This window comes from Cyprinus carpio, chromosome A7, assembly GCF_018340385.1.
Source record: "Cyprinus carpio isolate SPL01 chromosome A7, ASM1834038v1, whole genome shotgun sequence".
Classification (NCBI taxonomy): Eukaryota; Metazoa; Chordata; class Actinopteri; order Cypriniformes; family Cyprinidae; genus Cyprinus; species Cyprinus carpio.
In genome coordinates this window covers 19,579,700-19,602,824 of record NC_056578.1, presented here as the reverse complement: position 1 = coordinate 19,602,824, position 23,125 = coordinate 19,579,700, and the positions used below count along the sequence as shown (strand labels likewise).

The window sequence follows — 23,125 nt, the reverse complement described above, 5'->3', positions numbered from 1 at the left end:
GAGATAAATAAGCATACAGTGCTGTGTATATTTGCCATGATTATTGGGGATTTATCTTTGCTCAACATAAAGGCACAAGATAATGAGCAATAATAATGATATAATGGAGAAGACAGCTGCTAAATGATTCTCAGTAAAGGACAATGGACAAAGACAAAAATCTAAAGTGTCTTCACAAGAATGCTTCACAGGAATGACAGCAGAGAAAAGTATATGAAGGCCCTTTCAACAAAACAATAAGTGCTAAAAAAAAAAAAAAGTTGTTTCATAAAAAACATTGTCAAAGCACTATTGTGTTCTGATCTTAACTGTCATAAAAGTAAATTATATTTGATAAATTTGTATAATAATAACAATAATGATTATTATTATTATAAATATTATTACTATTATTTATATTATTATTATTCATCATACAAAACCCTTACAGTCTCATCAGATATGGATGGATTTGTCTTTCTTTTATTAGAAAATAAATGTGTTCCTCATTAAACAGTTGTAAAAAGGTATTTTTGATGAAAGGTACCATGTGACAGAGTGTTCAGTAGAGCCACTCCACAGCTAGTGAGCATGAACAAGTGTATCTGTGGGTGTTTGTGCGTGTAGGTGTGGAGTCAGCTATATTTCCTCTCATCCACTGTTCTCTCTGTCAGATGATAGCTTGGTTGGCACTACAGAGACTGGCGGTGTTGAGGAGGTGCTTGACTTTTCATCCTATCCACTTGTGTCTCAATCACCAAAAATAACTGCACCCCTCTGAAGAACTCCAGACTCTCTCGCTTCTTTTGGTGTCACTCTAATGCTGTTTCTCCCAAAGTGCTAATGCACCTAAAAAACATTTGTTGCGTTTACTGTTTTATTTTAAATGTAAAAAATATAAAACATAAATATTAACAAATGATCAAAGATAATTTTATATCATTTAGCAGTGTTCCACAAATACTGATATAACCATTCAGCAGCAATGGTCATTTTTTTGTCACTGTTTCTATCGCTAGTGTGTGTTTGTGTGTTCCATACACCTGGCAGTCTGTACATTAGTGGTAGGGATTTTAGAGTGACTCTTTCTGCAGGTCACATCAGTACACCAGTAGGTGGCGAAAAGTACTGTAACTGTCTTTATGATTGAGTCACTAATTCATTCATTCAACCAATTCGTTCAAGTGCACTGATTCTTTCAGGACTGAAACAAGTGACTGTGTTTACAAGAGAGTCATTAAATCAGTCACTCAACCGAATCACTCACAGATTCATTCAATAAGGCCACTACTGTATGTTGCTTAGAGTTGCAAACAGTGGCTTCTCTGTCTTCATTTGGAACTTTTTGCATTGGCGGAGCAAAAACAAACAAAGTAACTGACAATATTGTCTATAAAATCTAAGTTACTTTATATCAGGGCTTAATACCTAAAACCATTAAAACACTGTTACTTGAAATAAAAAACTTGAAATAAAATAAAATTTATAAGGAAAACAGCATTCCTTCTCCAAAAACCAATGGAACGTCAGACTCTTATGGATCCTGTTCTCAATTACTCCATTTTTATTGAGTCTAACATACACAAAGAGGCCCATAAATGTTTTTACCCTCGGAAAATAATCCAGATTCTCTTTAAATGTGTACTTAAACTGTCTCTGAACCTAAGAGTGGACACAGCTATTGTTTCCTTCTATACACTGCACGATTTTAGCAATCCTAAAAGATCATTGCTGGTCACACTGTGCGACATGGATCTAATAAACTTGGGTACGACATGCATGTAGACTGTACGATGATGACACCTATTGACTCTTAGACTACGATGCACGTTTCCATAGACTGTTTGATCGGGTGCACGTGCCTGGCCCTAAGTTAACTTGCGGTCTGTGTTTGTTTATCAGTCTTGCTATGGCGCCAGATACAAATGCAGTTAAATTTAAGGTGATGAGTAGACTTAAGTGGTTGTTCTGTGGGATGTGTTTCCCATACATTTATTTATTTGTGGCGCTCACAATATCAAAACTGACCATTTTCCAAAAGGCTTCGTTGAATAAACATGAGCACACTGCACTTTTAAAAATCAATACGAGGCGTTGGTGTTTTTATATCACTGTATTTCTTAAGGAAGACTATCTTTAATTAGTCTATTAAATTTTAGATGTCATTTTCATTTCATTTTGCATGTTATATACCTGTATAGCAGCGTTTGTGAGCTCAGCGCTGCTTTGTGTACAGCAGTTACTGGGGAAACCTCAGTTTCTCCCGCTTTAAAGCACCTCCTGCTGGCAGAGAATGAATTTGCATTTTCAGTAAATCTGATTTATGCAGCAAACATATTTTGCTTGTTATCAAAAATGATCTACTCTAGAGGGACTACTTAGCTGTTGTTATTGATTCTATTTGGAAGTCTACCCGAAGTTAAGTTAGGGCCACAAAAGCATGTGAAGTAACGTTTATGTTGTTGCCTTTGAAACCATCTATAGAATAATAAAACGACATTAGCATGCGCTAGTAGTAAACAAAAAGAGCATAATGAATCACATTTTGACAGTTGTAGTTTTTTATGTGTGCTGAAAAAAAGTGGACGCGGCGAAAGAGGAAGAAATAAGAGCTTGAGGTAAGCAGTTTTATGTTTATGTTCATGTCACGTTGATTTCATGTCGCATTTTTACTGGTTGGTCGGTAAACGTGGGTCGTATCTGCAAAGACACTGTGCGATGAACATGCTGAATTTCTGACACTGCTAGAAAATTATTGTAGGCTATTTTTGGTCGCAAGACTGTGACAACGGCCATCTTTGAACCTCTCTCACTGTACGACATAGGACCACTGATTAGGATGAGCACAGAAATCGCCATGATTGTTTCAGGATGCCAATCTTTTGTCTGGGACAGCCGAAAATTATGCAGTGTGTCTCAGGCTTTAGACAACATGGAGAAAAACTCAGTAAAGTATATGGCTGCCAAGTTTTTTCAAGAGAGCTCTCATGCCCCTATGGTTTAGCCCCGGAGCTTTTCAAATAGCTATGATAGGCAGCTGTGTCCCAAACAGGCTTATGAACATATAACACCCTCTCCAAACACACACACACACACACACACACACACACACTCGGCTGTGCTTAAAACAGGCTTATACATACTCACACACACTATGACAGCCCGCTGAGATCTCAACAGGCTTATGTGCCACAGGTTCCTGTGTGGAATCCCTTTCTTCTTTATGGTGAGATTATAGTGAATCCATCAGTACAGATGCAGATTGGATTGGGAGGAGAATCCCTAAAGAGAAGCTTTTCTTTACCCATCATCCCTGGCAGCTCCCAAATCAGTGTTGGATTAACACTCACAGATCCACAAGCACCGAGTCCTTTTATATGGATATATAGCATCCATTACCTGCACATTAGCATCTAATATATGCTATTCCTGCGAGCGGTGTGTGAGTCAGCACGGTTATGCCGTGGCTCCTGTACTGAAGATATCACTTATGCTGGAACAGAATGAGAATTTGGCTCAATTTCTCTCCCTCGTTCTTACACACACATACTCCACATACAGCAGGCCAGGGCCAACTGCCAAAGCCTCCATCTTTCTTACTCTTGTTTTCATTTGGCGACAGTGCTCATGTCTGCGTTTGTCTCTTTTGATAAAGCTTTTCATCCTGTTTGCATTGATTACAGCCTGACAAGTCTTTCTGATACACCATGGCCCATTCAGCCTAGCGTTGCACACTGAAGCTATTGTAAGAAGGAATGTCTCTTTTCAGGCCCCAATCCCATGTATGAAAGCACGTCAATAATCCAGAGACAGAGGCGCCCCACAATACATGCACGCCATGCAGAGTCGGACCTAGTTTTCTGCTACAATACCAGGGAAATCAAGCAAAGAAGAGAGAGGTAGGTAGTGGATGGTTGCTTGCATGAAAAAAACAGGCAGGCAGAGACTGAGAAAGAAGTATTTCTCACGTACTGAGGATAATCTTACAAGCTATCATTTGGAAGCTATCATTTAATACAAAGCGTGTTTGTCATAACAAAGGTGCGAATGAACAGGCACTCGGATATGAAACTGTTGTGCATTTCCTCTCCATAATTACAGCTAAATCAGTTCCATCCTCTAGAAATGGTTATATAGCAACACATAAATCTGTGCTGAAATTAAACTGTTGCAGGTATATGGCAAATACCAGGTTTTATAGCCCAGGCAGTAATTTGAAAAGAGGGGTGGAGTGCAGTCTGACATCTTCAGCTGTTACTATGTTCATCAAAATAGACTTGACACTACTATTGTAGTCCTTGTCTGTGGGTTGAAAACTCATTGACTCACACTTTTGTTGTATTATACAGAACGTTTTTGTGAGGGGTCACTGAGCAAGCAGGAAATTTCTATTATCTCTGCACACACCAATGGTACACAAGTAGCTTGCAGAAAGCTTACTGTTCGTGGAAGTATGTCTGCCATTAACCCAGTTTAGCATTTCAAACATTTTTGTAATTCCAGGAGAAAGAATCAATATTACATCTGTGCACTGACAAAATTTAGTTAGAGCAGTAGTATGTCAATAATAGCTCTCACAATGACTCCATGCTCCATCCTTGCTTCCATTCCAGACATTTGTTCCAGCCAATAACCCTCCCAAAAGGGATGGACAAAAGTTTACAGTTTAATTGAACAATGGTTGGCTTTTTCCCAGATCTTTGCATTGAAATGGCCCTGAAGTCCCCTGAGTGCAAACATCTTAAAGGTGTCCAATTAGTCAGTTTAAAAGTACATTCCGGCTTACATGTTCAGGTATCCCAGATTACTGTTTTATACAGCAAATATCTAATATTATTTTTACATTATCAAAAAATAGATAAATTAACACAGATTATGGATTATTAAGAATTTCAGATTACACCTCTATTTGGTGAACAAATAAAGCCAGAAATACTTGGCTACGATGAACCAGCCTTTGAGTGCAATAAATGTTTTGTTTTGTTGTAATGCGACTTGCATACATAGACAAAAAAAAAAAAATCAAACTGATATTTAGCCCCTACTAGCTTTTCCCTCTTTTGTTTTACGCAGGGCTCTTTTTACCACATGGTAGTGACAGATTGTTTGAGCTGGAAGGAAAAGCCATTCGAAGCTAATTAAGCAGCCATTCCAAGCACTATTCGCAGGCGGGAGGCTGAGAGGCACAGGCATTTGTCAGCACACTACCCCTCGTGGGCTTGATTGACAACTTAGGTTTCAAACTGACAACCCGTGCTGCTCTAAACCAATCAGATGCACGCCAGTGCTCTGATTGGTCAGCACGCGCAGAACGAGGAGCTGCGCCCCACGTGGGTCTGAGCAACACAAGATAGGATGGGGCTTATTTTTTTATTTTATGGAGCGAGACATGGGCATGGAGGGTGTTGCTGAGCAGACAGCGTGAATCAAGTAATGAGGGCTGATTTCACATATTATGCCGTTAATTTGAGTTACATTCAAAATAGGTAGCCTCACTATACATTGGCTATAAGGGCTCTCTCTCGCATCACAGAGCTGTCCATGTTAGGAGCGTCTTTGGAAAGGACAAACCGGGACATATGAAGGATGTTTTGGCTCAACTCGGCGATAAGTTGCTCACATATTTTAAAACATGCCATTAGAACAGTTTACAGCAGCCATAACCAGATTTGATGCAACTTTCAACTGCTTTCCGTTGAAACAACAGCAGTCGTGCTCCTAAATCAGTGAACAGAAGCGCAACAGACAATTTCGCTTGTAATGTGTATTTCTTAGGATATAGTCTATCTCTTGAGATTTCAGTTTGTGGCTGGCCTTCGAACAATCGTCGCTCATGTAAGTTGTTTGTCTACGGGGAAAGCAACCTATTTAGAGCCAAGATGGCGAACAGAAGGTCAGATTTTTATTGGCCAATCAGCACGCGTAGAACAGACGCGCCCCACGTGGGGATCCCGGGTTTGATTGGTCGGACGAGGCGAAGTCCTTTTCGAGATTTGATTGGTCGCGCTCGGTTTTTCTCGCGGTAGTTGAGCCCGCGTGTCAGTGGGCAGTCTGTGTGTGGTACTGCGAGTGCTGGAGAAACTAGGCACAGCGATTGCGAGCGGCTGGCACGTACGAGCCAAACTTTTCACAATCAGACATTTTTAAACAAACACGCAAATAGGAATTGTGAGAGTTTACCAACAGCGGGAATACTGCGAACTGTGTTCAAGCGAGAACCGAGTCTTAACTGAGGAAAACATTCTCGAAGAGATTGTAGGCGCTGCTTTTCTATGGTTGGGATTGATTCCCAACCAGCGCCTAATACTGATCGCGTAAGGTCACGAGTGGAGATCGACATTTCCTCGGTGCAAGGAATTATTGCTGTACATTCGCGGAAAAAGATTTTATGGAGACTAAAGGTAACGCGAAAGATAACTTTAAAAAGAATCTACTTGTAATTTAAACTGTTTATTTGGCATTTGATCACTCTACGTGCTTTATTTTCTCCGTTCCTGTTTTGTAATTTGCATAGCTGCTATTGTCGAATTCACTTCGAGGCTCGACACTGTGCGTAACAGAACAAGTGTATAATTTTTTGACACATTTATCGAGGAATTGCTCTGAGTTGACTGGGGTTCTGTTGCTGTGTGTCTTATCTAACGTCTTTATATTGTTCTGTAATCTTGTCGGGTTACATTCAAGCACATAGCAGTCAGGTAATCTTGTTATTGCGAGAAGACTCGGACAGCTTGTTAGTCGCAGCGCAGATGACAAGCAGCAAATGTGTGTTTGACTCGCGCTACACAACTATTCTGTGTTTACAGCACCAGCGCAGCTGAATGCGTGCCTCTTACTGGAGATGATGAGCCAACGCGCTGTGTGTTTGTCTTGCTCCTCGGCTGCGTGAAGGATAAAGGGGTTAAATCGGGTATAAGGATCGGGTGGACGGACTGGGCTTTGTGTGTCCGCGAGCGCGGGGAGGGGTGACGGACGGGTCCTCGCTCATCTACTCGGATTACTGAAGAGCGCCACAACCCCTGGATCTTCTCTTCAGAAAGGATACATTCAAGATGTATCCGCAGGGCCGGCATCCGGTGAGTAACATAAATTATATTAATGCATTGTGTCCAGGCAACTCCGCGCCAGAGCGCGTTACCCTTTCTGCCTTTGAGCTCGAGCACTATTGTGTCGCGTGACGTTTCCCTCGCGCGGTGTGTCCTTTATTTCTGCTCAGTCTAAATAAGGATATGCTCTTCTGGACGTCCTTTGACTTGCTTCTGAACATTAGTGCATCTTCATTATACTTAAAAGTGGAAAAATGTCTAGGGGAAAAACAAAAGAAAGAAAGGACGGGAATCGGATACTAGTTTTTCTCCGGGGCTGTTTAGACGCAGTGACCCGTCTGTGTCACGCCGACCTCTGCTGTGTTCCCACTAGAGTCTCAAAACCACCGACAGTCCGAGCTCGAAGGAGCGCCTGGGCACCTCTGACTAACCGCAATTCAGCTCCGATGAAATATAATTTCCCTGAAAATCGGGAAGCATGAAATGTGTTACTGACACCCGTGGCTATACCAATGACTTCAAAAACACAGTGAAAGTAAAAACTGAGATCTATGGACTGCCGTAAAAGGGGTAATGGAGAAGGTCGTAGGTTGTTTTGGTAATGGTGGTAGGAAGTCAAAGGTACAATGACATGCTAAAAACACTGTTCGTGTAAAAGCATACTGCATCAGTGACTAGGTTGGATTATGTTGATGATGTGAAGTTTATGCTTTTGCAGCAGTTCACATAAATTATTGATATGATTTTTCAGGCACCTCACCAGCCTGGTCAGCCAGGCTTCAAATTCACTGTAGCAGAGTCTTGTGACAGGATCAAAGATGAATTCCAGTTCCTGCAAGCTCAGTACCACAGGTAAATATTGCTGTTAATGAGCTGCTTGGTGTATGTGTGTGATTAATTTCACACCTGTAACTAGACTGTGAGGCGGCTCTGATGTTACTCTGATTCTGTGTAAATCAAATGCAGAATCGGAGCAACCTTAAACTTTGCAGTTGTCATAACAGATGAATAGTAACTATAACACATTATAGTATGTAATATATCAGTATATATAGTTTCATATTTGTATTTGTCATTTCATATAAATTAGCATAACTTTTTTATATGTCAATAAGTTGCCTGTGTATATGACCACATGGAGCTCTTTAAGCGAATTTGCCAGCCTGGAATGTTAACTCATTCTGGGTCTTTCTCTCTCCTCACAGTCTTAAAGTGGAGTTTGACAAACTGGCCAATGAGAAGACCGAGATGCAGCGACATTATGTCATGGTAAGAGCGAGATGTGGTTTGTTTTTAATCTGAGGTCTTCTATCTGTTGTTCCTTTGTTCCTTGAAAACATCAGTAGGGTCACCAGCCGGCTCTCTGAGTATCCACTGCCCTTATTTATTACGTGAAACCATTTGCATTGATAGCACTGAAGGATCAGCTTTGAGATTATAAGAGTGTGAGTGTTCTTATTTGTTGTAAAATGCCTGGAGGCTGTTCTGGGAGTGGAGTTACTGCTTGTTCCATCCACTCTGACCCGAGGGCTAAGTGTCTCTTGATTCAAGTGAGAGAAAGGCAGGCTTGCTCAATTTAATCAGATTTGAATTTTTGGAACAAACAGTGTTTAAGGGACCAGCCTATTGTAAATAACTTGTCAAGGTTAAATAAAAAAGTTATGATGATAATGTGCAGTGAATGTAAAAAAAACCCAGCAATCTTCTCAGCTAACCAATTAAAAATCAAACAATGTATGCATTAATTCAGTGGAGGTGTGTATAGTTTGTTTTTCTTAAATTACATAGAGACCTGCCCCAAATGAGATGTTATCAGCCTTAAGGATGATTGCAATCTCACTCAATTTTGAACCTTGTGTGCAATTCAAGAATTACACTAATATTAGTGTTGCTGAACGCCTCTTATTAGAAGTCCAATGAGTGGAAACTTAATTCCATCGGGAAGTGATGTAATAGTGCACAGGTTGAACAGTGTTATCCAAGCTTTACTCTCTCTTATCTTATTTGAACACGCAGTAGATAATGACTCAACATGCTGGCACCTTTGTTAAATATTATTTTTCGGAGGAATGCTGAGTGGTAAAAAGGACACTACCAGATAAACAAAATGAAATATACAGACATGCTCTGAGAAAAAAAAAAGTGTTGAAATCTTGAAATGATAGAGATGCTTACGATGTAACTGAAATTTTCAATGAAAATAAATGTTTCTTAGAGAAGTAAAATTGTGTAGAAAGGTAGCTCAGACACATATTTGCCTATCTTTGCTTAGTTAGTTTGTTTTTTAACTGCTGTTTAGTAACTGGTTTGAGATAACTGCTCCCAAGAATCCTAGTAGTAAGTAAACACCACTAAACAAATGTTGCCAGAAAGTTTCATAGACATTGCTCTCTACTTCTATAATCAGGCAGTTATCTGAGTCCTGGCTTTGTGGATGCTTTTTGTAGGGATGTGCCCGAATCTGAATGCGGTTTTTGGAAATGTAATGACGTGTACTACGGCATCACTAAAGGGAATAAATACATGATATATAAGAAAAATATTATATATTTCAGTGCTTTCTTTTAAAATTGTCGTTGGGTAATTATTCTGTATATAAATTGCGGGCATCAGGGAGCCATTATTAAAATGCAGGACATTGAAATCACTTATAAATGCGCGTTGGCTTTTTACTTTCACTTTCGAGATTCGCGTTCACACGTAGCCTACTCTACTACGGAGCAGCACTACTTACCACATATTTCACAAGATTAGATGTTTGTCAGTGGTGCTCAGGATGTTCAAATCATTCGCCATCATCCTATCAGTCATTTTTTCTTACCTCTCTCTGTTTATGTGGTAAGTGAAATTTTATGTAACGTTACTGTTATGTTAAAGGCAACCGCTAGCAAGCGGCTAACCATGTCCCTTTAGTGGCTCCGTACAACGCATTATTCGTTTTCCGTGCCTTTCCGAATACGGATTTGCTATTTGGGCACATCCCTACTTTATTGTATATGTGCATGATATATAGAGGTGATACTCTGCACTACTGCAGTCAATAGCATTATACTATTGTGAGCTAAGTGCTTTTCTCTCTCTCTCTCTTTCTTTTTTCCTTGCAGTATTATGAGATGTCCTATGGGCTGAACATTGAAATGCATAAACAGGTATGTGATCAAATTGGATGCCATATTTCTTTTTATTGTTCATTGTGTAGGTTTCATTTGTATGTTTTTTATTTTTATTGCATGTCTTCTGACATGACAAATTCTTCTGGTTAGAAGGATGATAATGACATTACTCTGCAGTACATTTCTTAAAAGCCCTACATTGTCCAATAAAGGCTGTTTTCTCATCTGTCAAAGAGCCTGCAAGAGGTGCATGTACAAAAACATGCAAGCATATATTTTAAGTTATACATGTGATTACGGTGATTGCTGGCATAGTGTTTAGTGTATGTTTGAATCTGGCTTGTGCAAGTTTGAACCCATTTCTCGATTCTGTTCCCTTTTATTGTCTTTGGTTCCTATGCTGCCCCATGAATAAAAGTGGCAAAAATTGAGTCTGCACGCAACAGAACAAAAAATAAAAGGATAAGCAAGAAAAAGATGGAGGGAAGATAAAGGTCATTAGGTCAGCTGCGTCCAGCAGGAAGTATTATTTAACCACTTTTAGTAATTGATGTGAATGTTTGGCATCACAGACTGTCCTAATTGTTGTCAGCCTGTATGTTTTTTTTTTTTTCTCCCTGCAACGGATCGATTGGGGTTTTGTAACCAAGTGAGGTTATGAAATTGATGCATTTTAAAAGGGAGACCAGCCAACACCCACGGTTCCTCTATTTCTCTATCTCTCTGTCATTAGTAGTGATATGATGTATAGTCATATGAGGAGGGCTCAGTTTGAAGAGGCCCTTTATGGTTCTCACCCTGAGGCCTCACAAGGTTAATGGTATCAGTGTGAGGGTGGTGAATTGGAACAGCATGCACAATCCATCAGCTTCTCCAAGTGTGTGTGTCTGGGCCACATGTCTCTCTCTGAAAGACACTGCATTTTCTGAAAGGTTCTGTCAGGCATTTATCTCCAGCTGTGAGAGAGATGGAGAGAAAATGAAAAGGGAGGGAAGGGAAGGTGCAGGGGCTTTGCTCAAACAGGTTAATCGACTGGCTTTTTTTTTTTTCAGAGCCTCTCTTTTGTTTATCAATAGAGCTCTGACTGAGTGGACTCAAATGCATGAATTATTCATTGGAGCATGGACTCCCTGCTCTCTCTGGAGTTAGTGATGACAGCGGTCTGATAACACATAGTCTGCCCTTCATGTAGTGCTTTTGGAAAAGAAAGGAAAGGGAGGAAAATGCATCTAGGTGCAAGATTTGTTATGTGCTTTCAGGATCCACCAGATTCGGATTACAATTAAATAACTGTTTTATGTAAACACACTTGAGAGTTTATAATTGTGCAAGGGTCAGTGCTAATCTTGTGGTACGTTAGAGCCTCGGGGCAGAATGGTGAGTTTATGGTTATAAGTGGGAGGACTGCCCGTGTGGGGGCAGGAAGTGGACGGCTGTGCTTGTCAATGTAGCCCTTTAATTACTGAGACTCAGAGGCCCCTGATTTGCTGTCCCTCTGTGTTTAACACAGTTCCCTCTGTCTTCATTTTCTTCCTCATTTTGTCCTGAAGTTCTCGCTGCTGAATGAATGCAGAACTAGTGTGTGTGTGTGTGTTATCATTGATGTGGCCGCATTTGGTCAGTTTTGTGTGTGTGTGTGCGCACACACTAAGCCAGATTCATTAAGTTAAGCTCAGTCTGTGGCCTTAGAGGGTGAGAGAGAGCAAGGAGGGGGTCTGAGACAGGCAGCAGGGAGGGAACTTGTTCAGATAAATAATTTATTCAGGATTCCAGGAATTGTTTGCCAAGGTGATGATGGTCGATTTGATTGTGAGCCAAAGCAAACCAACTCAGAGCTCACTGCAGTCTCTCTTCAGAAGTGTTTGTGTACATGTGAGTGAGATGTCTAGTGGTGACAAAATGAGCCCGCATTATCATGGCAGGCCAATGAATTCCTAACAGAATGCAGTTAGGGATATATTTTAATATTTTATTCTCATTAGTTTGTCTAGTTTGAAACACAGTTTGTTTTTTCTATGTAATGCCTGATATAAAACTTTATTATAATTTTCATTATGCAAAGTTGATATTTTATAAAAAATTTTGCTAAATGCTTTTTGCATTTGATTTATTTTAACTGTTTATTGACTGATGAATTAACTTAAGTGAGCGCTTTTTGAAAATCACTTACAGTTAAATATTCAGTATCAGCCAACATACGTATGTTTTAAATATAAACCAGTACTGATGAATTAAAAAGTATTTAATACTGATCGATTAATCTGTTTGTCTTCCTCGAAAAAGCTACATTGAATAAAGTGTTGTGTTTTTGGACCGCAATGTGTAATGAAATACAAGCCTACAGGACATTTTAAGCTGCTTGCCACATTGTATATTCAGTGTTGAATATAGATACGGTAGTGTGTGCTCGTGTGAACTTTGGGTCACATCTGTCTCTCAGCCCAGTGCACTGGACCAGGTGGTCGTGTCTGTGTCCTTTGTCCAGCTCCCGTGTCCAGCTTCAGCAGATGAATGCACAGAGAGACACAAACATCACTAAACAGTTTCGACAGGATTTGTGCTGCATATGCAGCGAAGGCAAGACAGAGACAGCCTGTACAGACGGCTGCTGCTCAATGCAGCCTTTCAGCCCAAGTGAAGCTGAGGTTTAGAGGAGCCTGTGTCAGGCAGGAAGGAATGAGCTCAAGTGTGTGAATGCCACTGAGTGCTTTGGTTTATTTGTTAACGTCTTATCTGTGAAGATGGCTTCATCTGTCATCAGAATGTATATTAATGGCTTTTTTTTGTGTTTGAGTGAGCATGTAAATGTAAGTTCATCACAAACTCACTCACTGTTTCTCTCCCTCTTGTCTGTAATTGTTCATTGAGTCACAGAGAGAGAGTGCAGTGGTCTGTATGTGTGTTCATTTGTCACTGAGTGGCTCTCCTTCAGTGTGCAGTTGTTTTGCAGCATATTTTATCCTCATCAGTGTCTCCCAGCACTCCGCTCGTACCCACAGCAACAGGTAAATGGCTTCTGGCGTGCCATTGACAGGGCTGTGTGTGAGAGCTCTTCACACGCTGCTTGACAGCACTGAGCACCTGGGATGGTGAAGCTGAGCAGAAAGCCTCTCTCTGTTGAAGGGCCTTGTTTTCACTCCCTGTGCCCTGTTTTTCATCAGCCTGTGTGGGAGCTGTTCTAGTAGCTTACGGCATGCCTCTGGAACTCCGCAAAACCACACTTCCTGTTCTCATCCCATGGTGCAGTGGTTTAATCTGAGGTTAATGTATTTTGTAGGTTAGTTTGTGTAAAGTGATTCTGATTAAAATCCTTTTAGCTTGTTTTATGGAGTCTATCAAGAGTGAATCTCATAAAAATGTCAATTTCATGAATTTTTTTCCTCTCAATTTATTATTACTTTATTTTTATTTTTTTTAAGTTCCCTTAATTATCTTTAAATTGATTCTCATTAGTCTTTTTTTCTACTATAAGTACAGTATTTTTTTTGTAACATTAAGAGATTAGAGGATAAAATGTGATTGACAATGTCACAATGAAAAAAAATCTTAAAATAAAGCAATTTTTGTAGGATCATGATGCATAAACATTTTTGTTTTTATGATATTCCCCCTTATATCATATCTTGCTTATTTTTTATTGATTATTATTATTTTGAATATAAAAGTAGATATTTTTACCACAAGTCACGTTCTTTCATTTGAAGCCAGCATCACAACAGGAAGCTGTCTTGCTTCCTGCTCTCCGTATTTAGATACTCTTGTGTACTAACAAGTCAAGTATGCCATATATCAGTGGAAAAGTCATTTCTGATAATTACTGTAGAATATTGTCTCCTTTAGACAGTAACCAGGGTTTTTTGGCTCGGGCATACGGGCAATGTTTCCCAGTCTTCCCTCTCTTAACACACACACACACACACACTTCACCCCACCCATGAAAGAGAAGCCGTTACTCCCCCTCCCCCATCTGTTCCCTTTCATCCCACATTAATTTGCAGAGTTGATCTGATCGACAGGCCGAAAATTCAATTTAATGACCTGCCCCTGTGCGTGTAATATGATTTTACTGCCTGTTATGGTCAAGCAGAGATCCAATTTACATAATGATCTGAGGGAGAGATAGGGGCGGACCGGTTGCTGTGGCAACCTCAGAGTGGCTTACAGGAATGGGAGCCAAGGGGAGGGGGGTGAACTGATGAAGTGAGCGAGGAAAAAGAACCTCAGTGTATGGCTTACGTATGAGAGCAGGCAACGTATTTCAATATTTCCTTGATTATTGTTATTGTATGTGTTTGTTTTGCGAAGGAGTATGTGTTTGTGTAGCAAAGCCGGGCTGAAAAAGCATTAATAGCTCAATGACTCTGAAGGGGTGTGGAGAGGACTTAGATCCTTTGTTCACGTCCCTAGAGTCAGGTCATCACAGGTCAGAACACATCCACTCTCACCCGCTCTAAAGAGAGACCGAATCCATCAGAGTGCCAGGGTCAGCACCCTCCCACAGGCACAGAGGTCACGCTGCCAAAAAATGAACGGAATGTGGCTTGCAGGAAAGAAAGAGAAATTTCTCTCCTCCCTCACCTGCTGGGCCATCTGCTCCAACCTATAATCAATTTGTTCACCGCCCCATACTTCCTCTCCCCCCTCCCTCACACTCTCCTTTCCCTTCTCTTCTTTTCATCCTGAAGCATTAGCATAGCTCATGATGAAATATAGCTCTTTTGGGACTTCAGGTAGCCATGAGTAATGCAAGAGAACCAGAGCATGTTGGCTGATTACCCTGTCCGTCTCTCCATATCAATAAAAGTCATTTTGAATATTGCTGTAGGGCTCTGGTTCCTCGCCTCCTGCGCTGCTGGAATGGGAGCATGGGGGAAAATGGTAATTGCTCAGTATTGCCATCGTTAATCTCCCAGCACCAAATTAGCATTAGCATATTTCAGCATCTTAATGAAATAATCTGTCTGGGTAATGAGGGGGTGGGGGGGTGGTTGAGACCAGACAACCCCTTCCCCCATCCCTCCTTCCCTCTCTCCATTTCTTGGCCAGATGGGCACTGCAGGCCTTCTGCCCATCTTGGCCTGGCAGAGCTGTTGATTTGGCCAGATCTGTTTCAGTAGCAGTGTGCTGGAGCGCCGTTTGGCTTTGTGAGCCACACACACCATATCAGCGCTCAAAGAGTCTCATGTTCATTATGCGCCAAATCATACACATGGCAACATCATCGACGACAGACATTTCTGAAGTTTTTACTTCATTAATCAGGAGTTCTGGAGGTATCCAATCATGCCTTGTTTAGGGGCTTGATTAGAGCATTCAGCAATGTGAAAGTAACGTGAGAGTGTTCGAGCGCATGTTGTAGTGAATTAAGTAGATTTGAGTGATTAGAGCTGACAACATTTAATAACCGTACTGTTTGTATGTCTCTGCTTTTCTCTTTTAGACTGAAATTGCCAAACGTCTAAATGCAATTCTTGCTCAAATCATGCCTTTTTTGTCACAAGAGGTAAATATTCTCCATTTCCTTTCATAAAATGAGCCATCTTAGCTACATTATTTCCGTTAGCCCATGCTAATGTTCTGTGTATTGATCAGTCTTTTCTCTTTCTTCCAGCACCAACAGCAGGTTGCACAGGCTGTTGAACGTGCTAAGCAAGTGACAATGACAGAGTTGAATGCCATCATCGGGGTACGTGGACTTCCCAATCTGCCTCTCACCGTGTGTATACTCCTCTTTCTCCTTCATTTGACCAGGGCCAGGGTCAAATCTGCACTCATGCAGCTCAGTGTACTAATGCATTCACGCCTGGCTCCTAAATGACAATTGGATTTATAGTATGTAGTAATAAAGATCAAATTTGCTCTTAAAGAAGTTAAACCAGCCTACTCCCACGGGCCGGGTTTGGGTCAAAGGTGATATATCAGCTGTAATCCTCCACTGTAAAACCTTCAATCCAACACATATCACCTCAGCAGCTCTTAAACAGTCTAAGGGCAAATCTGTGATTGCTAGAGACGTTTATAGTTGTGTTCTGGGAGCAGATCAGGATTGTTGGAGTGTTAGACCCATCAGCCTCCTGCTGCAGATTTGCCCCTGCCCTGGTCTGATTTTACTTTGTTTTAATTTGTAATGTCATGTATTTACACCATGATGTTTGCTTTTTTATGCCATCGTTTTTGTCTCGTCATTGTGTGCCGCTTGGATCATTTGAGTTCATTTGTGCGTGTAGTGCTTCTCTCTCTGTGTGTCTGTTTGTCACAGTGTTTGAGAGGCATGTGGAGAGAAACATGTTTAAGCTTGTGTAGTTAAGCTCTCGTTTTGATCACACAAAGGGTGAAGTCTAATTCTGTCAGGGTTGTCTGTGATAAGCCATCTTAAATACTTTAAAGAGCTTGTGTTAAGGAGCATTGAGAAGCTTCCTATTGACTTCAGGAACACAAACATTACTTGAATTACTACGTTTAATTTCAGGAAAACTGGTTTCTGTATTAGGCTGTTTACACTGTGCTTAACCCCGTGCTATCGTCATTGTAAACACTGCTTTAAACCCTGGGTAAAGGTACGTTTTACACTTGTAATTTAGAAGCAGGTTTAGCACTGCTTTTGTGGTGTTAACCCCGCACTGTGGTGTCAGTCATGTGCAGTGTGAAAGAATGCGGTGTAATGATGAATGTTATGGCTAGATGCTTAGCAACAGACAACCAATCACGTACCTCATATTACCGTGCTTTGCTCAATTATGGAAACACTGTGCATTGTATAATCGATTGTTGCAGTGTTTAAATGGGAAAAATGTAAAATGGTGATAAACGTCTGAATTGGAATGAAAAAAAGACTTTCAATCTTACCTTTATGGTCTGTAAACCTCATTCTGGAAATCTTATAGTACAGTTGGCAGCATATAAGATGAGGATGCGGGTAAAGATGTTGCACGCTGTGGTCGTCCAATCGAAGACACTGACATGAATGTTAACTTGGTGTTTAGGAATGTATTGTGTTTAATGTCAGCATGAATACCCAGGACTAATTGCAAACCTTGGGTAAAGTATGAGCAATATGAAACATGAATCAAGATAATCCAGGATTCCATTTACCTGGGGTTTAAAATGACCCAGGGTTAACGGTTTCAAGTGTGAAAAGCCCCTATGTCAGGCAACGTGTTTGATTCTAATCCAGAGATAATTGTATGCAGTGTTTAATCTAAATTATGCATTTCTGTAGGTCAGTAGACCAAAAACAGAAGTGCTCTTATATGTGCAGTAAATCACATTTTTGTAGGCATGATCTTTGTCCAAATATACACAGTGTTTATTGTTTGAAGGATTAAAATGCACACTGTGTCACCTGTGTCCTTTAAAACAAGCACACAATGCTATGCCTGATGAAGACAAGATACAATCATATTATCTGGGTCCAGTCAGATGTTCTAAAAACTGAACTAGTGTGATTTCAGTTTGACTAAAGGCCCATTTACACCAAAAAAAAAGTAACTTTAAGTTTAAGTGCCCACACCCACAAATGATAATATTATTTATTAAAACCAGTCCGTTATGCTGCTTGATATTGCATACTTGTTTTTGTCATATTATTTGAATATATCATTGTATTGATAGACACACTGGTCTGTAGTACAAAAAGTTTTACTGTTTACCGTTATTTTTTTTATAGTGGTTAATAATTCAGAAGTCTTACACATTCACAGAAAATAGTTTGCTTTTGTGTTTCAGTATAAGGTGGATAATTATCAGCCTTGGTGTCATTGGGTCTTAAACCATTTCCTTTACATTTTACAAAAAAAAAAAAAAAATGTGTTAGTAGATTTTACTAAATAATTAAAATCCAACTTTTATAAGATGTAAAAGTACTTAGTGTGTCTCCTGTGGTGAGTGTGGCTGTCCAACTTTGATTAGCCTTGGCTGGACTAGTGGGTAGGAGGTCCTGAGCTGGGTCAGGACAGCCAGAGCCAGATATTGGAATTCAATTGAGGCAAATGAGCCAAGACTCTGACCCTTGTTTTCAAGGTAATTGCTTCCTCAAATCAGCCTGAATGCAACTGTTGACGGGGCTCCATCATTTAACAGCTAGCCATTCAGCAGAGCAGCTTGGCGAGAGGTGGGGAGGCATGGGGGCAGGGCTGGTTGCTTCTGCTCACTCGTAAACACTTAGCAGTCACATGGTCATGTTGGTGGATCACCATCATGATGGTGGATAAATACATGTAGTCAGGCAGACACTTGCCACACTGTTACAGAAATTAACACACTCACACACACATCCTCACAGGCTTGGAAAAAACAACAAGCTTTTATTTGTTGGCTGGTGAGATGGCAGGAGATCAATCTGTGCCCTGACGGAGGAGGGGGGGGGGTCATTAAAGATTCACTGTTAATCAGGAGCCAGCAGCGTTTGGCACAGAGAGAGAGAGAGAGAGAGAGAGAGAGAGAGAGAGAGAGAAAGCGAGGAGAAGGAAGATTGTGAAAGGAGAGAGAGACATTGTGAGAGGGATTGATATTTACAGGGAGGGGTAGAGGCAAATAAGTGGGTTAGCAAGAGAAGAGAGACGCCCATCAAACCTTTAGTCTACGGTACTACTGACCTGTTAAAGTGGTAGTGCTGTACATGTCTGTGGTTTTGCTTATAAGTTACTTCAGATGATTTACCATAGGTGTCTATAATAATGATGCTATAGCAGTGCCAAAAAAAGCAACCATATGAGTAACACATACACTTACCATATGTATGGGCTTTGATTTATCAAAGTAATATTAATAGTAGTAATATTAAAAAAAGAATTATTTTTTAAAATTAATTTAATTTAGCAGAATTAATAAATTATTTAGCAGTATTATTATTTTTATTAGTATAATTATTTCTTTAAATTGTAAACTGATTTAAATTACAATCAGAAATGACAATTCAATTATTTTTCTCCCCATGTCGTGTAGCCCTAATATGCATGCACACTTCAAGACCTGATTATGAGAAGTCCTAGCCATTTACATCTATATTAAATGTCATCTTAGTTGAATTGATGGGTATTACAAAATATTTAAAAGCCCTTTTTTCATTTATATGAAAAGACTAGGTATGAACATGTATGATCTGTCTTGCCTCACCAATTGAGATGGATATTAATACAGGTGTGATGAAGCCAAACTTCACCTTCATTTCATAAAAAAAAAAAAAAAATGTATAAATGGTTTTAATGTAGAATTACAGTGTGAATTTTAATGCTCATGTTTTAGGTAAAACTTCAGTGGCAGAGGTTTGCTGTTTGTTTAGATATAGAGCACCAGATAAATTTTGCATACTGTTTCTGGTCATTTGCATTTCAGATTTCACACTAGTAGCTTAAATGGCCTTGGTCAGACTCAAAACATGACTTATAATGATAAAGACAAATGTTTAGCCAGTTAGGTTGATGATACACTGGGTAACTTTTTGAGCAATTTTGCCATGCAACATTTTTTGAGCAATGTTGCGTGGGCACTTTCCCTTTGAGAATGGGTGTGTATCATCAGCTTTATATTTGTAGAGTTGATTTTTATTTGAATTTTACAGTTTCCGATTCTGGTTATTGATTCGGATGTTCAATCGAGATCAGTGAATGATTTTCTTCTGTTCTTTGATTAACATTAATGACAGGCAGCACATGTTTATTAGGCTGCTAACACATGCACTTTCTTTCTCATCTGTTTACGGTCACAAAAAAATAGTTGTACTTACGAGGATATACTGACATAACAGAACCTGCACCAGTCACTGTGCTCACGCTTCAGATGTGTGCACGGCAGACAAAAGTGTGCCAGTTCTTTCCATTCTTGAGCTTAAAGGGTTTAAAATCACATTAAAATGTGAATGCAGCAATCGTTAAGCGGAATTGAAATGTACGTGTCTTATCGAATCCCCGGTTCTTGGAAATTTGGAATCAGTTCTCGATACCCAACAATATATATTTGCCAGCACTATTATGCTATAAGCAGAAGACTAATAGGGATCAGTGTTTCTTTCTAGGATGTTTAAGGGTGTTCAGCACTGTGGTAAGGTTAGACGCGCACATTTAAATACAAAAGCACCCTTAGTTGCTGAAATAGTGTTGGTCAGCATTCATGTGCCTGGGTGGATTTGTGAAGTAGTGATGTGTTATTCATGAGTGAGCGTGTAATGACATGCTCATCTCTTTTCTCTCATCAACAGCAGCCTCATGCTGTCTACCCTGCTCTGATGGTCAGTGCTAAAAACAGCCTCTGTGTATGTTTATATCTGGGTTTTTGAAGTGAAGTTGAGACCCCAACTTTCTTTAGACCATAACGCTTCTCTCTTTTATTTTGTGTGTTTGTTCTGCGTCGTGCTTCCTTTGGTTGTTGGTGTCAAAGCAATGGCTGCTTACTGGGAGAATAGTAGTGCTTTTTCACCTAGGTTTAGAATATTATATATTGTATAATATTGTATATTATATATTTATGATCCCCGTTTACATTGAGATGACCACTGCAAGACTGCTGAAAAATCAATAAAAAGTATTTGATACATATTTAGATTTCTTGAACTGAATGCATTAAAACTAAATGCGCTACATTTGCATGAGAATATTTAAAAAAAAGGAATTTGATCAAATATGCAGTAAAAATAACTTATTTTAATACATTTAAAATGTAGTTTATTCCTGTAATGACAAAGCTGGATTTGTCTTCAGTGTCACACGATCCTTCAGTAATTCTAATATGCTGATTTCTTATTGTATGAAAAAATTAACTTGAATTGAAATTGAGTTTATTTGAAATTTTTTTTTTTTTTTTTTTTTAACATTTAACATCTTTACGGTCACTTTTGATGAGTTAAAAGGGAAAAAAAATCATATTGACCTCTTTTAAACTTTTGAATGGTAGTATATGTCAGCTTTTCATCTGAAATGTAGTATAATAATTTTTTTTAAACCACTGTATGGACTGCATTAGTTTGTGGACTGATTTGGGGTTTTGCAGTTATTACTAATGTGGGAATGTCTGTCTAATGTAAATTTGCGAAGGTCTTTGCTTTGGATGTATGTGTCACAGAACAGTTAATCAAGCAAAATTGGTCTGATGATAAATGTTATAATTACTATGTAAAATTGTGGGAATTAAGGTGAAAATTATGCCTAATGCTGCCACCACAGTGCCCGTTCTGAGCAATATGTGATTGGACTCATATTAAATACTTTTCGCATCAAAAGGGATTCTGATATTTTACCCAAAAGGGCCAAATCCAAAATGAAGGCAGCACAATGAGAAATGTAGCTTTAATTGTAGTATTAGATGAAGATATACTGTAGTATTATATATATGAGATTCAGATGAAAATCACACAATGCAACAGACATTTACCTGTTCTTATCAGCTGCATCATCACATCTTCCCCTCTCAGCTGTAAACAGCCACTGCTTTGATGCTATATGTTACTGACCTTTAAATTAACACAAACATAGAATGGCTTGTCTTATTGGCTGTTGTTAAGGAGGCATGGAGGAGTGGCTTAGTCTAGGAGATGGTAACCATGGACTTATGTGTAAAGAGGTGACTGGTGAATGCTGTTCATTGGACTGTGCTTGTGTGTGTGTGTGTGTGTGTGTGTGTGTGTGTGTGTGTGTATGTATGCATGTATGTATGAATGAATGAATGAATGTACATTTTGATTCATGCACCCTCATTTTAATATTGCTTCTTGATTGCATAGGAGTGTATAAATCCTGTTTAAAGCTTGTGTAATTAGTCAAGGATTTGTGTATTTCTTGTTTGTTGTAAAAGGATGCATGTTTAAGTAGAGTAGTTTGAGCAATGCATGTTTAGAAATTTATAGTATGTGTTGGAGTGAGCTGTTCCTGCTGAGCTCAAGGAGCACATGTCCTTGTGAAGTGTCCTGCTTTGATCCAGCCACTAATCGAGGTGTTAGGGTGCCAGTGTTCCTCTCTGTGCATCCTGTGTGAGAAGGGCTTAACCAGTCACCTTTATTCAGTGTTTGTTGTCCATATGCCTTTTCCCTCTGACCCACTTGCTGTACGTGTGTGTGTGTTGACAGCAGCAGCAGCTCCAGGCTCAACACCTTTCTCATGCTGCCCACGGACCCCCAGTCCAGCTGCCCCCTCACCTGCAGCCCCCAGGCATCCCTCCAGTCACGGGCTCAGGGTCAGGTCTGCTGGCGCTGGGAGCTCTGGGTAGCCAGGCACACCTGCCAGTCAAAGACGAGAAGAACCATCATGACCTGGAGCACAGAGGTAACGCACGCATGCACTGAAGAGAAAACAAAAGTGGTATGCTCATGCTTTGGTAAGAAACTAAATGTAAATGCTGACTTGGTGTTTTTCTTTATCTTTTTTTTTTAACGACGACTTCATTCTCCCTTGGATAAAGAGCGGGAATCTAGCACGGTGAGTTCAAGAGTGTTATTTTTTATTTTTCCATGTCTGTCTCTACTTGCTTGTTTTTATGCACAACTTCAGTTTTAGTCTGTTCCTTACACAAAACTACTGTATGGTGCTGAAGGCTTCACACGTGAGCCATATGGGGTTTTATTTCTGTGGTACTTTTATGTCCATTTTAAAGTACACAAAGAACAGCGATGTAAGCACTTGCTAAAAAAAAAAACTACTGAATTCAGCTTTAAGTTCCGATACCACAATGGTGTTAGATGTTCCACTGCCTGTCAAAGTGGATCAGCATGATTGTCTCTTAAGTTTTATGTAAATCACACTGATCATGGTGAGTTTTAGAGAGGGGTCTACACAACAATTCCCTTAACTGTCCAACAAAAAAAGAGCTGCCTTGGGCATCTCATTTCTCCGTCAGTAAATCCTTTCATCTTGGGCCATATGATTTATTATTTTATTTTTTTTGCCTTTGTCATATTATTTCAAACCTTTGTTTTTTTGCTCTTTGCATCATCAAACAACATTACACTGCTAGTGTTTTACAAAGCCAGCAGTTTAAGCGTGAGCATTCTATTCTGTGTTG

General features: G+C 39.8%; 1 protein-coding gene across 15 annotated transcripts in view; it reads left to right on the top strand.

Annotated features, from left to right (window-relative positions):
- Positions 1-5,267: 5,267 nt before the first annotated feature.
- Positions 5,268-23,125, top strand: part of LOC109093776 (transducin-like enhancer protein 3-B) — a 31,823-nt gene continuing 13,965 nt past the window's right edge. For 2 of the 15 annotated variants that reach the window (XM_042760183.1, XM_042760182.1), the window contains exons 1-9: positions 5,854-6,380; positions 6,786-7,055; positions 7,777-7,877; positions 8,231-8,294; positions 10,130-10,174; positions 15,579-15,641; positions 15,750-15,824; positions 22,197-22,389; positions 22,526-22,542. In XM_042760183.1, the coding sequence (XP_042616117.1) occupies positions 7,032-7,055; positions 7,777-7,877; positions 8,231-8,294; positions 10,130-10,174; positions 15,579-15,641; positions 15,750-15,824; positions 22,197-22,389; positions 22,526-22,542 (582 nt within the window). In that variant the 5' untranslated portion in view covers positions 5,854-6,380; positions 6,786-7,031. Of the gene's footprint in view, positions 5,410-5,852; positions 6,381-6,785; positions 7,056-7,776; positions 7,878-8,230; positions 8,295-10,129; positions 10,175-15,578; positions 15,642-15,749; positions 15,855-20,333; positions 20,364-22,190; positions 22,390-22,525; positions 22,543-23,125 lie in introns of those variants that run through there. The other 13 variants (XM_042760170.1, XM_042760171.1, XM_042760178.1 and 10 more) reach the window with 13 other exon arrangements.